Source organism: Lactuca virosa, chromosome 9 (assembly GCF_052849685.1).
Source record: "Lactuca virosa cultivar CGN04683 chromosome 9, Lactuca_virosa_CGN04683_v6, whole genome shotgun sequence".
Lineage (NCBI taxonomy): Eukaryota > Viridiplantae > Streptophyta > Magnoliopsida > Asterales > Asteraceae > Lactuca > Lactuca virosa.
Window position 1 is genome coordinate 75,273,911 of NC_136434.1, and position 12,592 is coordinate 75,286,502.

Below are 12,592 nucleotides of genomic sequence, written 5' to 3' on the forward strand. Positions count from 1 at the left end.
ATTCCACTACTGGATCGTAACACCCGATTTCCGTTGTGGCAAGTAAAGATGAGAGACATTCTCATTCAGATGGATTTACACAAGGCGCTCTTGGGTTTCAATATGATGCCCGATACATGGACCGAAGAAGAAAAGGAGATGAAAGATCTGAAGGCTTTATCCCAAATTCGTTTGCACTTGTCAAACGATGTTTTGCAAGATGTTCTAAAAGAAACGTCAGCGGCTTCTTTATGGCTAAAGTTGGAGCAACTGTTGATGACCAAGAGCTTACCAAACAAGTTGCATTTGAAGCAACGGTTGTTCAATCTCAAGATGATTGAAGGAGGCTCTTTAGCTGAACATATATCCACATTTAAAGAGTTAGTAAATAACTTAGAGAATATGGATGTTCAGTATGAAGATGAAGACTTGGCTCTATTCTTACTATCGTCGTTGCCAGAATCCTATAGCCATTTTCGTGATACTATTATCTATAGCCGTGACACTCTAGTTTTAGATGAAGTCTATACAGCTTTGGATTCCAAAGAGAAGATGAAGCATATTACTGGTGGTGGTTCAAGTGATGCTAAAGCCGAAGGTTTGAATGCCAGAGGAAGAACAACAGAGAGAAGTAGAACTTCTCAATCTTCCAACAGAACCAGATCCAAGTCAAAAGGCAAACGAAAGTTTTGCAACTATTGTCACAAGAAGGGACATGTGCTTGAAGAATGCTTCAAGTTGAAGAATAAAGAAAAAGAGAAGACGGCAGCAAATGGCAAACAAGCTAGCACTTCGGGTGAAGCCGATGTAGCTGAGGTTGAAGGTATTGGAGAACTTTTGACAGTTTATTCAGATAAAATGGATTCCACTGGTGATTGGATACTTGACTCTGGTTGTACTTTTCATATGTGTCACAACAAAAGTTGGTTTTACACATTTGAAAAGGCTAACCAGTGCTATGTGTTGATGGGTAACAATACTACATGTCCAGTTCTTAGACATGGTTCAGTCAGGATCCGTATGTTTGACGGAGTTATTCGAACCATGGGGGATGTTAGATATGTTCCTGACCTCAGAAGAAACTTGTTATCTCTCAGTTCCTTTGACAAAAAGGGATACGAGTTTGCTGGTAAAGGTGGAGTTCTCAGGGTATTCAAAGACTGTTCCGACAAACTGAGAGCCAAACGAAAAACCTCAGATCTTTACTTTCTTGACGGGCAAACAATTTCGAGTGATGCTGCTGTTGTTTCAAAGTCTCTTTCTGATCCAGATCAGTCCCGTCTTTGGCACCTTCGACTCGGCCATATGAGTTTTCAAGGCATGTTAGAATTGAGTCGAAGAGGTTTACTTGGTCAACAAAAGATTGTTGATTTGGATTTCTGTGAAGACTGTGTATATGGCAAGGCAAAACGAGTAAGGTTTGCAAGTGGTATCCATACAACGAAAGGACCACTTGATTATGTTCACTCGGATTTGTGGGGACCGGCTCGAGTTGCTTCAAAAGGTGGAGCTATTTATATGCTCACTATTATTGATGATTTCTCCAGGAAGGTGTGGTCTTTCTTCTTAAAACATAAAGGAGACGTTTTCTCTACCTTCAGAAATTGGAAAGTTCAGGTTGAAAAGCAATCAGGTCTGGTGTTAAAGTATCTTCGTACGGATAATGGACTTGAGTTTTGCTCAGAAGAGTTTAATGTCTATTGTCAAAAGGAAGGCATTACTCGACATCGCACAGTAGTCCATTCACCTCAACAAAATGGTGTAGCTGAAAGGATGAATCGCACCATTATGGAGAAGGTCCGGTGTATGCTTTCTAATTCCAAATTGCCAAAGTCTTTTTGGGCGGAGGCTGCTTCGACTGCTTGCTATGTTATCAACCGATCACCGTCACGAGCAATCGAGAAGAAAACTCCGTTTGAGTTATGGTCCGGTAAACCTGCCAATTATTCAGATTTAAAACCATTCGGATGTCCAACGTATGCACGAGTTGACAATGGGAAGCTAGAACCAAGAGCAATCAAATGCGTTTTTCTTGGGTACAATCAAGGTGTAAAGGGTTACAAGTTATGGAGCTTTGATTTGAAGAAAATTATCATCTCAAGAGATGTTACTTTTGATGAGTCTGCTATAATTCAACCAGTTGCTGACTCTTCTAAAAGAACAGATGCATCAGATGTATCATCCGAAGCAAATAAAGAGAATGCTCAAATGGAGGTGGAGCTTCCTACTTCACCTACCACTAATCAGAGTACAAATCAGCATCAAGATTCTTCTTCGTCGGATGAGCATGTTGTTGGTGAAGATTCAACACCTTCACAACCACAAGCTACTACTCCAAGCATTGCAAGAGATAGACCGAGAAGACAGATTATTCCTCCGAAGAGGTATGCTGAATCTGATTTGGTTGCCTATGCTTTTATTGTTGCTGATAATATTGAGTCCGCAACGGAGCCTGCGAATTATGACGAGGCTATCAAATCTGAAGACTCAAATGATTGGATGCTCGCTATGCAAAATGAGATGGAATCCTTGCAGCGAAACAGTACTTGGAATTTAGTTCCTATTCCGAAAGGGAAGAGACCAGTTAAATGCAAGTGGGTCTACAAGCTCAAGGAACCTGTCAACCCAAATGATAAACCAAGATACAAAGCTCGGTTAGTAGCTAAAGGCTACAGTCAGATTCCTGGTATTGATTACACTGACATTTATTCCCCAGTTGTCAAACATACTTCCATTCGTGTATTGTTGGGGTTGGTTGCTTCTAATGATTTTGAGTTAGAACAACTTGATGTCACTACAGCTTTCCTAAATGGTGAGCTTGAGGAAGAGATTTTTATGCAACAACCTGAAGGTTTTGTAGTTCCTAGAAAGGAGAACTACGTATGCAAGTTGAACAAATCTCTTTATGGCCTCAAGCAGTCTCCTAGACAATGGTACAAGAGGTTCGATTCTTTCATGACCAGTCACAAATTCAGCAGGTGCACCTATGATAGCTGCGTTTATTTCAAGAAAGGTGACAATGGTTCAAAGATCTACTTACTCTTGTACGTGGATGACATGTTGATTGCAGCGAAAGATATGAAGGAGATTCAGAAGTTAAAAGACCAGTTGAAAGCTGAATTTGAAATGAAGGACTTAGGAGCTGCCAAAAAGATTTTAGGTATGGAAATTATTCGTGACAGGAAGTCTAGGATCTTGCATCTTTCTCAGAAAAGTTATATTGAGAAAGTCCTAAGACGCTTCAGTATGCACGAAGCAAAGTCTGTCAACACACCTTTTGCAGCTCATTTCAAGCTATCATCCGCTTTGAGTCCTACTAATGAGACTGATATGGCTTACATGGCACGTGTTCCATACTCTAGTGCTGTTGGATCTTTGATGTATGCTATGATCTGCACGCGCCCTGATTTGGTTTATGCTGTTAGCATGGTTAGTAGATACATGGCGAACCCAGGGAAAGAACACTGGAAAGCAGTACAGTGGATTTTTCGTTATTTACGCGGTACGTCTTCTATGTGTTTACGTTTTGGTAAATCTAACACTGGGGTGTTCGGATATGTTGATTCAGATTATGGCAAAGATTTGGATAAACGAAGATCAATTACAGGGTATGTGTTTACTCTAAATGGTTGTGCTGTTAGTTGGAAAGCCCAGTTACAGTCTACAGTTGCCCTGTCTTCTACCGAGGCAGAGTACATGGCGATTACAGAAGCAGTTAAGAAAGATATCTGGTTGAAGGGGTTATTTGGAGAACTCGATGATAGAATAAAGGTGACCACAGTTTTCTGTGACAACCAAAGTGCTATCTTCTTGAGTAAAGATCAAATGTTTCATGACCGAACAAAGCATATTGATATTCGTTATCATTTTGTGCGGGATATCATTGAAAAAGGTGATTGTGTTGTGGACAAGATTCATACAGATTATAATCCCGCTGATATGTTCACTAAAAGTCTTCATATAGCCAAGTTCAAATTATGTTTGGACATGGTGGGTGTTTCTGATCGCAGTTGAGCCTGAAGGCTCGTGGTGGAGGAAGTATTATTTATTTTTCGGAAACAATTTTTTCTCTATATAAAATTTGCAGGTTCTTATGGAAGTTTTAGAGTTTGGTGAGCTATAGGTTTTGACTAATCGTAAAGCATGACTTGCTTAATTTTGATGTCAAGGTGGAGATTGTGGAAAAGTTGCCTCTAAATATAGCAAGTGGCAAATAGTTCAGGGGTTATTTCAGTAACTTATCATTTACTATTCATAGTTTGACTATGAATAGTAATATATATGTGAATTTGAATAATTGGACGGCACATTTTGGACGCCTACAATTTGACTATGAATAGTAATGTAATGTTTGAACGGCGAACTTTTTGGTCAAATGTTAGGCGCCTAACATTACCTAACATTGTCTACAATTGGACGCACAAAGTTGGACGGCATTTTTTCCTTTCATATGATATTCTTTTTGGCTATAAATAGCCTGAGCCAGAGAGATTTAACAAAATCATCCAAGTATATATAAAAAAGCATTACATATATATATACTGATACACCACCGTGTATTTTAGCTCTCCCACTCTATTTTGTAATCTCTTTCATAATCCCTGTAAACACTGCAAATTATAGTGAATTGTTTCTCGGCTTCCTCTGCCCGTGGTTTTTTCCCGATTTGGGTTTCCACGTAAATTCCTGTGTCTCTATTCTATTTATTTTATTCGTATTACGTTGTGATTATTACGCTTTGATAATTTTTGATCCCATTCCGCATTGAGCTAATATTATTTAAGTTAATTTGGATCCGTTGTATTTTACAAAAATCAGTGAAATCAGCAACAACAAATAAAAAGATGAAAGGAGTGATGAAGAAGTTGCAAGATGAAAGGATGGATATTAGCAATAAAATAGTAGAGTGTCTTGGTGGAACCTACAGTATGCCTGATGATAGTGACGAAGATCTTATGAGTGGTAATTAATTCTAACATATATATAGCCGCTTGTCACTTTCCTTTTTCTTTTAAATCTCAACTAACTTGGATAGAGAATATATTAGTTGGTTATTTATTATAGTTTATACTAGTGACAGAAAAATAAAGAAATCTTGCAACCAAAATTAAAGTTACCAATATAATTAAGTAATGATGTTAACCATTGAGCAGATCGAATTATTTTTATCGTGGTAAGAAAAAACCCAAATTGCTACCAAAACATAAGCTTTTGATTGAATGCATAGCAGACATTAACCCAAGCGAAGTGGGATCTCCATATCTTCAAGGAAAGGTTCCAGTTACCAGCCACAAAGTAAAAGATGAGGTCAAGTTCACAATATTCTTATCATACATTCTAAGTATGAATTTTCGTCTATAATGATAATGTTTATTTACCTTAGCTTTTCTTTATTGCTTTACAGGCTGCGGATCCGGCTGTTGGAGTCTCTTTCCAAGGGGGAAGGAATCATGTTGCCATGACCTCACGTGGTTTGGCAAGGGCTCGCTTGTTATCAGGACGTAACAAATCCAACCATTCCTAGTAATGGCAGGAGCTTTAGGACTATTTACTCAACCTATTTACTTTTTAGCATAAATATTTGGGGAGGTTGTATGCATTAAAAGTGCACTTTAGGTGATTTTTCACATGTTTACTTCTTAGCATGATATTTTATTTTACTTCTTTGACTTGTTAGACATAATGCAAAACCTTAATCGATTCTACTCATAGGTAAAAGATTTTAAATTGGTACCTACACTACAGTCTACAGTCGTGACATACATTGCAAAAATGCGTAGGAAAGCAATTACATGGTTAAAGTATGTTAGAATTTACAATGTCACTATTTGTTTTTGATATTTTTCAAATTGTTATTAGTAATTTTTTTAAACACATTTGTCAATGAAAGTGGGCAAACAACAATAAAGTAATATTTTGAGTAATGTGTTGGATCGTAACTGAAGACTGGATGTTATATATTAATATTTAGGCGAAGATCATAAAATTGGTACCTTTTATAGAAAACTTGTACAAAAAATTACTTTGTAATGAAGTAAACAAAATTACATTGCAATACCATAAAAATTTGAATACGTCGTTTGTTTATGTTATATTGCAATAGAAGGTAATAAAGTTCCAATCAAATCTAGAAGATGTTCCGGTTAAGACTTGAATAATGATAACCAAAATGTATTGAATGCAATAATTGTAAAGCAAGAATAAATGACTTAGATTTAAATGTAAAGCACAAAGAGGATGTGTGAGAGAACAATGGTTGGTGTATCATGAGGATAATAACTAAAGGTGTATGCAATACTGTGACATCCTCTAATTTTCAAAACCAATTAAAACTTTTATTTACGCTTTTAAAATCATTTATTTATTTTTGCGGAAAATCCTAGTACAAAAGATCAATTTGATTACAAATGTTTGTTTCCAAAATGTTAAAACCCTAAGGATGTCATAATCAACACATATACACAAGTTGCAGCATAAAGACCTAATGATCCCGAATACTATTATATGTTGTCTCTTAATCACTCAACATCCTAATCAAGTTCTAGTAGCTTAAGTCTTGATACATGTGATACATATAAAATGAGTGGGTCAGGTTGTGAAACCTGATGAGATACATAGGGATTTCAATCACACATTATTGATATGATAATATTCCTTAATTATCAGACCTACAAAACCAACTATTTACCATTCTATATCCATATAGGATTACTGTAACATCCTATTTTTCCAGTAGCTTCAAACTCATCCCTCGGATTTTAATCAGGGCATTTTGGCCTTTGGTTTAGAAGGAAGTGGCAAAAGAAGGCCCTTGTGGCGAAATGGTAAGTTTGGAAGTTTAAGTAGTACGTTGAGCGTACATGTGGTACACTAAGCGTACTAGGGCACGCCCTAGTACGCTGGGCGTACGTATGCCAGGATGGAACCCTAATTTTTAGGGTTTGTGGAGTATTTAAGCACCTTATGGACCATTCCCTCTCATCTCTTTCAGCCTCCACACCTCCCTTAGCCGTCTTGAGAGAACCCTAGCCTCCTAGTGATCATTCTTGAGCTTATAAGTGTGTTTTTGGTGCTTTCAAGAAGGAGCTTGTGCATCAAGGAGCCAAGGAGAGAAGATTGGGTTGTAGATCTTGGTTCATCATCTGTTTTGGGAGCTCCAGAAGGTAAAAAGCTTGGAACTTTATTCTTGTATGAGATAGATCTAGTCATTTTAGCTTTATGGAAGAATTCTTGTCCCAAAAGTCCCAAAATGGTGCATATTATGATTTGGACGAAATGAGTTGTCCTTTCAGACCTTAGAAGAGGCCCTAAGTGATAAAAATGGTGTCCCAATAGCTAGATTTGTCTCATGCATGAAGTAGGAAGGTCTTAATGGATTAAGACCATGTGTTAAGAACTTTCTGGACGTCCAAGGTGATAAAGTTCGAGACTTTATAGTCCTATGACACATTTGGTCGATGGATCTGGAGTTTGGGCTTAAGTGCTTAAGCCATTAAGCACTTATTAGGGTTTTGGTGAAACCCCGCGTACGCCCAGCGTAAATCCAGTACGCCCTGCATACTGGGTCAACCACCCCGATGGTGGTCAACATCAGGACGAGTACGCCCCGCGTACCAGATGAGTACGCCCCGCGTACGTCCTCTGTTGGGCCTTTGGCAATTGGGCTTCGGGTTTGGGCTGTTTATGGACTAGTTGGATTTGGGCCTTTACTGGACCTTATGAATATTATGTTTTAGGCCAAGTCTTGATAGTGGATCTTGGAATTAGGCCCAATTAGGGAGTTGGGCCCAATTTGGTAAATTGGGCCAATAATGGGCTTTGCATAAGGACTTTCAAGGTTATGGAATTGGTATTGGGCCTTGGCCCAATAAAGAGAATGGACATGATGGATTGTGTGGACCCTTAGTCAAGATTGTTATGTTGTGTAATGACTTGGTATTTATTATGTGATAGTTCGGGATTTCCGGTGAGATGGCGGGTCGGGAGTTCGTTTCTTCAGTGCAGATCGGCCTTGCGAGGTGAGTTATCCTCACTATATCGACAGGGTCTAAGGCACCAAGGTCGGCCCTTTATCGGATTTGTATCCTGGTATCTGCTTGATATGTTTATTGATCTGTTAGATTTGCATCCTGGTAGTTAGGATGGTATTATGTTAGTGACCTGGTTAGGTCGGTATCCTGGTATATAGGATTATGCTATGCTAGTGACCTGGGTTAGGTCGGTATCCTGGTATATAGGATGATGCTATGTTAGTGACCGGATAGGTCGGTATCCTGGTTATAGGATGATTGTTGTGTTAGTGATCTGTTAGATCGATATGATTATTTGTTATATACATGCTAGCGTATGATATTATGTGCACATGATGGTTTGATTGGTATGGGGGTTGGGTTGAGGTGGGTCCTGCTTCATGTTATAGGCCAACATACCCAGGGCGGACCGGATAGACTGCAGACCCAGGAGGGCACCTAGTCAGGCCGAAGGCCCGGCGAGCGGTCCAGATAGGCTGAAGGCCCCGAGAGGGCGGTCCAGATGTGTCGAGGCTCGAAGAGTGGGCCAGACAGACTAAAGGCCCGGTGTGGGCGGTCCAGTCATACTGTAGACTCAGAGAGTAGACCAGGTGGACTGAAGGCCCGGTGCGGGCAGACCAGTCACACTGTAGACTCGAGATGCATGGTTGTCCTGTTTGCTTACATGTTATATGATATGGTTATATCGGTATGGCGTTGGTATTTTGGGGGTAAATCACTAAGCCTTCGAGCTTACAGTTTCAGTTTATTGTTTCAGGTGCAGCGGATGACCGCAGGAAGGCGAAGGCGTGACCGTACACTTCCTCGATTGATGAATATGATTTCTGGGAACTTTGATGTTTAAAATATTTTGAAAAAAAAATTGTAATAATTGAATGGTTTTGAACGATTTAAAAAGTTTTAAATTGGCTCGAATTTTATGGATGTTACAATTACATTCCTACATATCTATCCCTACCGATCCTCAAAGATCCTAGGTCATGATTATCAGGAGAAAATTATCTTTGCTAATGAACCGTTAAAAGATTGACTACACAGCTAGGGGCTTCCCTGGCCTGTGTAAGTCATAAAGAATATGCAGACACACAATTATAATTGTCTGATCAGGACCTACCATTTCTAGTTATCCAATAATTTGCAAACATACCATTACAGTTGTCTGATCTGGACCCACTACTCCTGGTCACCCAATAGAATAAGCATACATACCATTACAGTTGTCTGATCTGGACCTACCATTTATGGTTATCCAAAAAGGAATAAAATTTGTACTCGGGTACGTATTTTGTACCATCAACACCTGAAAGTGTCAAGGAACATAATTTTACTCTCTGTTCCTAGCCTACACACGCATATATCAAATGAGACTACCCGATATCAAACTTAATTAAACTATATATCTATAATAAGTTTTATCTTTATTAGCAGGCATAACTACTAAACTCCCAACCATTTTGTGTCACGTGTCAGCCTCTCTGTGGTCCAAGTTTTCACCTTCTAGAAGCACGCGTCGCGCACCGCCTGCTACCCAAAACACAGATTTTTTAAATTCCATAACGTCTTCATAAGAGCTTTGTTTTCGATGTTATTTATATCCCCAGAAAGCTCTCGACGAGATCTACGACTTTCTTTTAGACTCCATCGGCAAATTCTGGCTTTATTTTTTGTCCCTATTTTTTATATGATTAAATGATTTTGCTAAAATCATAACTCTCTCGTACGGACTCCGTTTTTTACATTCTTTTTTCTCAAAATACGTATCTTAAAGAGTACTACGATTTTGTTTTTGGTGACATTAGCTAAAAGTCAAGCATTCTCGTTGTAGCTTTTTACATCACATTTTGCTTGTGTGCGGTTGACTTTTATATCTTTTAAAAATCATATATAATTCATATGGAGTCGGATTTCTACGAAATTTTTATTTTCGGGATCGGGACAACGTGTACTTTCTAAATATATAATAATATACATGTTTTGGATCACTTATTTTTACGATTTATGGGTGATTTGGCTGATTTTTCCTATATTTCATTAATACGAAACTTGTATTATATAGTCTGCAGCGCGTATGACTATAGATTATCCTATTCAAGGATTTTAATTTTAATAATTATTACTTATTATGTATAGCGTGAATTTTCGGACGTTATAAATACAATGGTTGACTTGTCTATTTATAGACAAGTAAAGTGAAGTAAAGACAAGGGAACAAATGAGACAAAAGTAAAACTACCGATCAACAAAAAGTACATCTGAGAAAAGATTTATGTTGATCTTGTTCCCTATTTTACAATACACATAAAATAAAACAATCAGACTTTTTCTTAGATGACCAAGCTTCTCGGAAACACTTCTATTTCGGAATAGTGGGTAACTCGGGTGAGTAGTTACTTCAGATATTCTCTTGTTCGAATTAACACTTATGCTCGGATAGTCTAAGGATCACTTTTCTTGAATTATCAATATCCCCCTAAGTGACCTTAGCTGTCCCTTCATCTTTCACTATTCTTCATCAAATTCAAACACATAAGCTTTCTGTAGCCACGTTCAAACTTTGATCCACTAACTGATTTGTCCAATAAACTCCCTCTTCACCTGCTCAGAAGCTTGGGACTTGGCTGATATTGAAATAGACTTTTGAAGCACTTAAGAGTGAACCAAGTGCTTTTTCCTTTCCAGGAAGAATTGTTTTTCTTTCTAATCCTTCTTCTTTAAGATGTATTCAAACTTGGGGTTCATCAATCGGACCAATAGGAAAATCATCAATTCCTTCAAGATCTGCATTGATCGAGGAGGAGTTCTTCTAGTCTTGAATAGGGTGAACAGTTCAACATCAGTTCTTCCAAATTCAGCAAAATAGTCCTTCAAAAAACTTATAGCAGTTTGGAAAGCACTTTTCACAAGTGAGGTGGTTTGTTTGTGCTAAAACCGGAATGCAATGATGATAATGTTGTTTGGGTTCATCTTCGTAAAGTCAACATCCAAAATTTTGATTTTGTTGAAATCATTTTAGACGATGTAGTAGAAGTGCATATGAAGCTTTACTCCAAAATTGTTGATCAGTTTCTTATCACAACCTTCGATTGAAGAAATCTTCTTGGTAGACCAGGTGCCCTTTATCGGCAACACATGAGTTACAGAAAATGTTTTAAGTCTTTCCTTTTCAGTTTGGACTTGAATTGTAACGTTTGCATTTTTCGTTAAACATGTCGCTGATAGATCCCCTCATATGTTGACGAATTAATGTAAATTATATTATAAATACACAAATGAGAATTTTTCTTACATGTTGTGTGTTTACAAAGTGTTTTTTGTATATAGTAATTTGCGTATGTTATACGGATAAATATTATGGTTGCATAATATTTGTATAAAATAAAGTTATAAACGTAACGAAAAGTGATAAATATCAATTATAAATAAAATATTTTTCAAGTTAAATAATCTTAACAAAAGTTGTAGTAATTGTAATTACAAAGTTGTGAGTATAAAGAACTCCAAAATCTGACTTCGTATGTGGAAGTTATGATTTTTCGAAGTTCTGCGTTGGATACGGTACAAAAATATGTGACACGGAATACGAAAAGAAAATCATTTACTCAATAACCAAAACAATATAAAAGAGAGTTGATGTCCTCATAAATACGAATTCGTCGATATAAAGAACGTCGAGAACGGAACATGTATGAAGAAGTTATGAATTTCACAGTCTTTTACAGTATAACATTTATAGACTGTAAAATAAAAATAGAATGTGAATTAGATGTTGAGATCTAAAGGAAAGTTGTAGTACTCATCGATACAAAACCAATGATATAAAGAACATAGAAAATGAAGTTTGTATACGAAATATATGATTTTCAAAGACTCAAGAATTTACCCGGAACTGATGACGTGGACCACCCACAGCACGCCACATGGCAGGCTGGCGGCCATCCTCTCCCATAGACAAGATGATGTGGACCAATGAGGTTCAGACACATGGCACGAATTGATCTTTACCACCACCCTAAGCCGCGGCGCGCCTTAGACCACAACGCAACGCGCCCCGTTTGCCACCCTATATATAGATGTCGAGTCTAGCTCATTTCTCACACAAAATCTTTGCTTTCTCAATGGAGACTTCCCCCACCACGAGGCTCGATCTTCCCGAGTTTTCGGCCACTTTAGCGAAGCGCTAAGACATTAGAAAGCCCGATAAATATAAGTTTTCAAAGTCGAAGTTCTGCCCGTGACTTTCCAAACTTTTGCTAGAAATTCATGTAAGTTAAGCTGCACTTACTAAATTTTTAAGTGTAACTTATATTTATGTTCATAGTTCTTATTATGAACTTATGAATAAGATTTATCAGTGATTCTAATCATTACACTAATCGATCTACTTACAGGAGTGATGTCTAGGCAAGGTCTTGGTGAGGTGTTTAAAATGGATTTTCCAAACAGTATATTTAAATACCAAACGGATCCTACCTCGAATATGATCTTACATATGGTCATTCCTTATCTAATAGAACTCAGTATTCATTTGGGATTAGTGATGAATCTAAAATATTGTTATTTTAGTCGCAAATAATATAAACGAT

General features: G+C 37.7%; 1 protein-coding gene across 2 annotated transcripts; it reads left to right on the forward strand.

Moving 5' to 3' along the window:
* The first annotated feature begins 4,791 nt into the window (after nt 1-4,791).
* LOC145141302 (uncharacterized) lies at nt 4,792-5,677 on the forward strand. Of its 2 annotated transcripts, none has more exons than XM_079074593.1 (3): nt 4,792-4,941; nt 5,207-5,286; nt 5,384-5,677. In XM_079074593.1, exons 1-3 carry the CDS (start codon nt 4,824-4,826, stop codon nt 5,501-5,503), a joined length of 318 nt encoding a protein of 105 aa, XP_078930719.1. In that variant the 5' UTR covers nt 4,792-4,823; the 3' UTR covers nt 5,504-5,677. The 2 variants fall into 2 exon arrangements, with proteins under 2 accessions (XP_078930719.1, XP_078930720.1); XM_079074594.1 differs by having other exon boundaries at nt 5,210-5,286.
* Nucleotides 5,678-12,592: the final 6,915 nt, after the last annotated feature.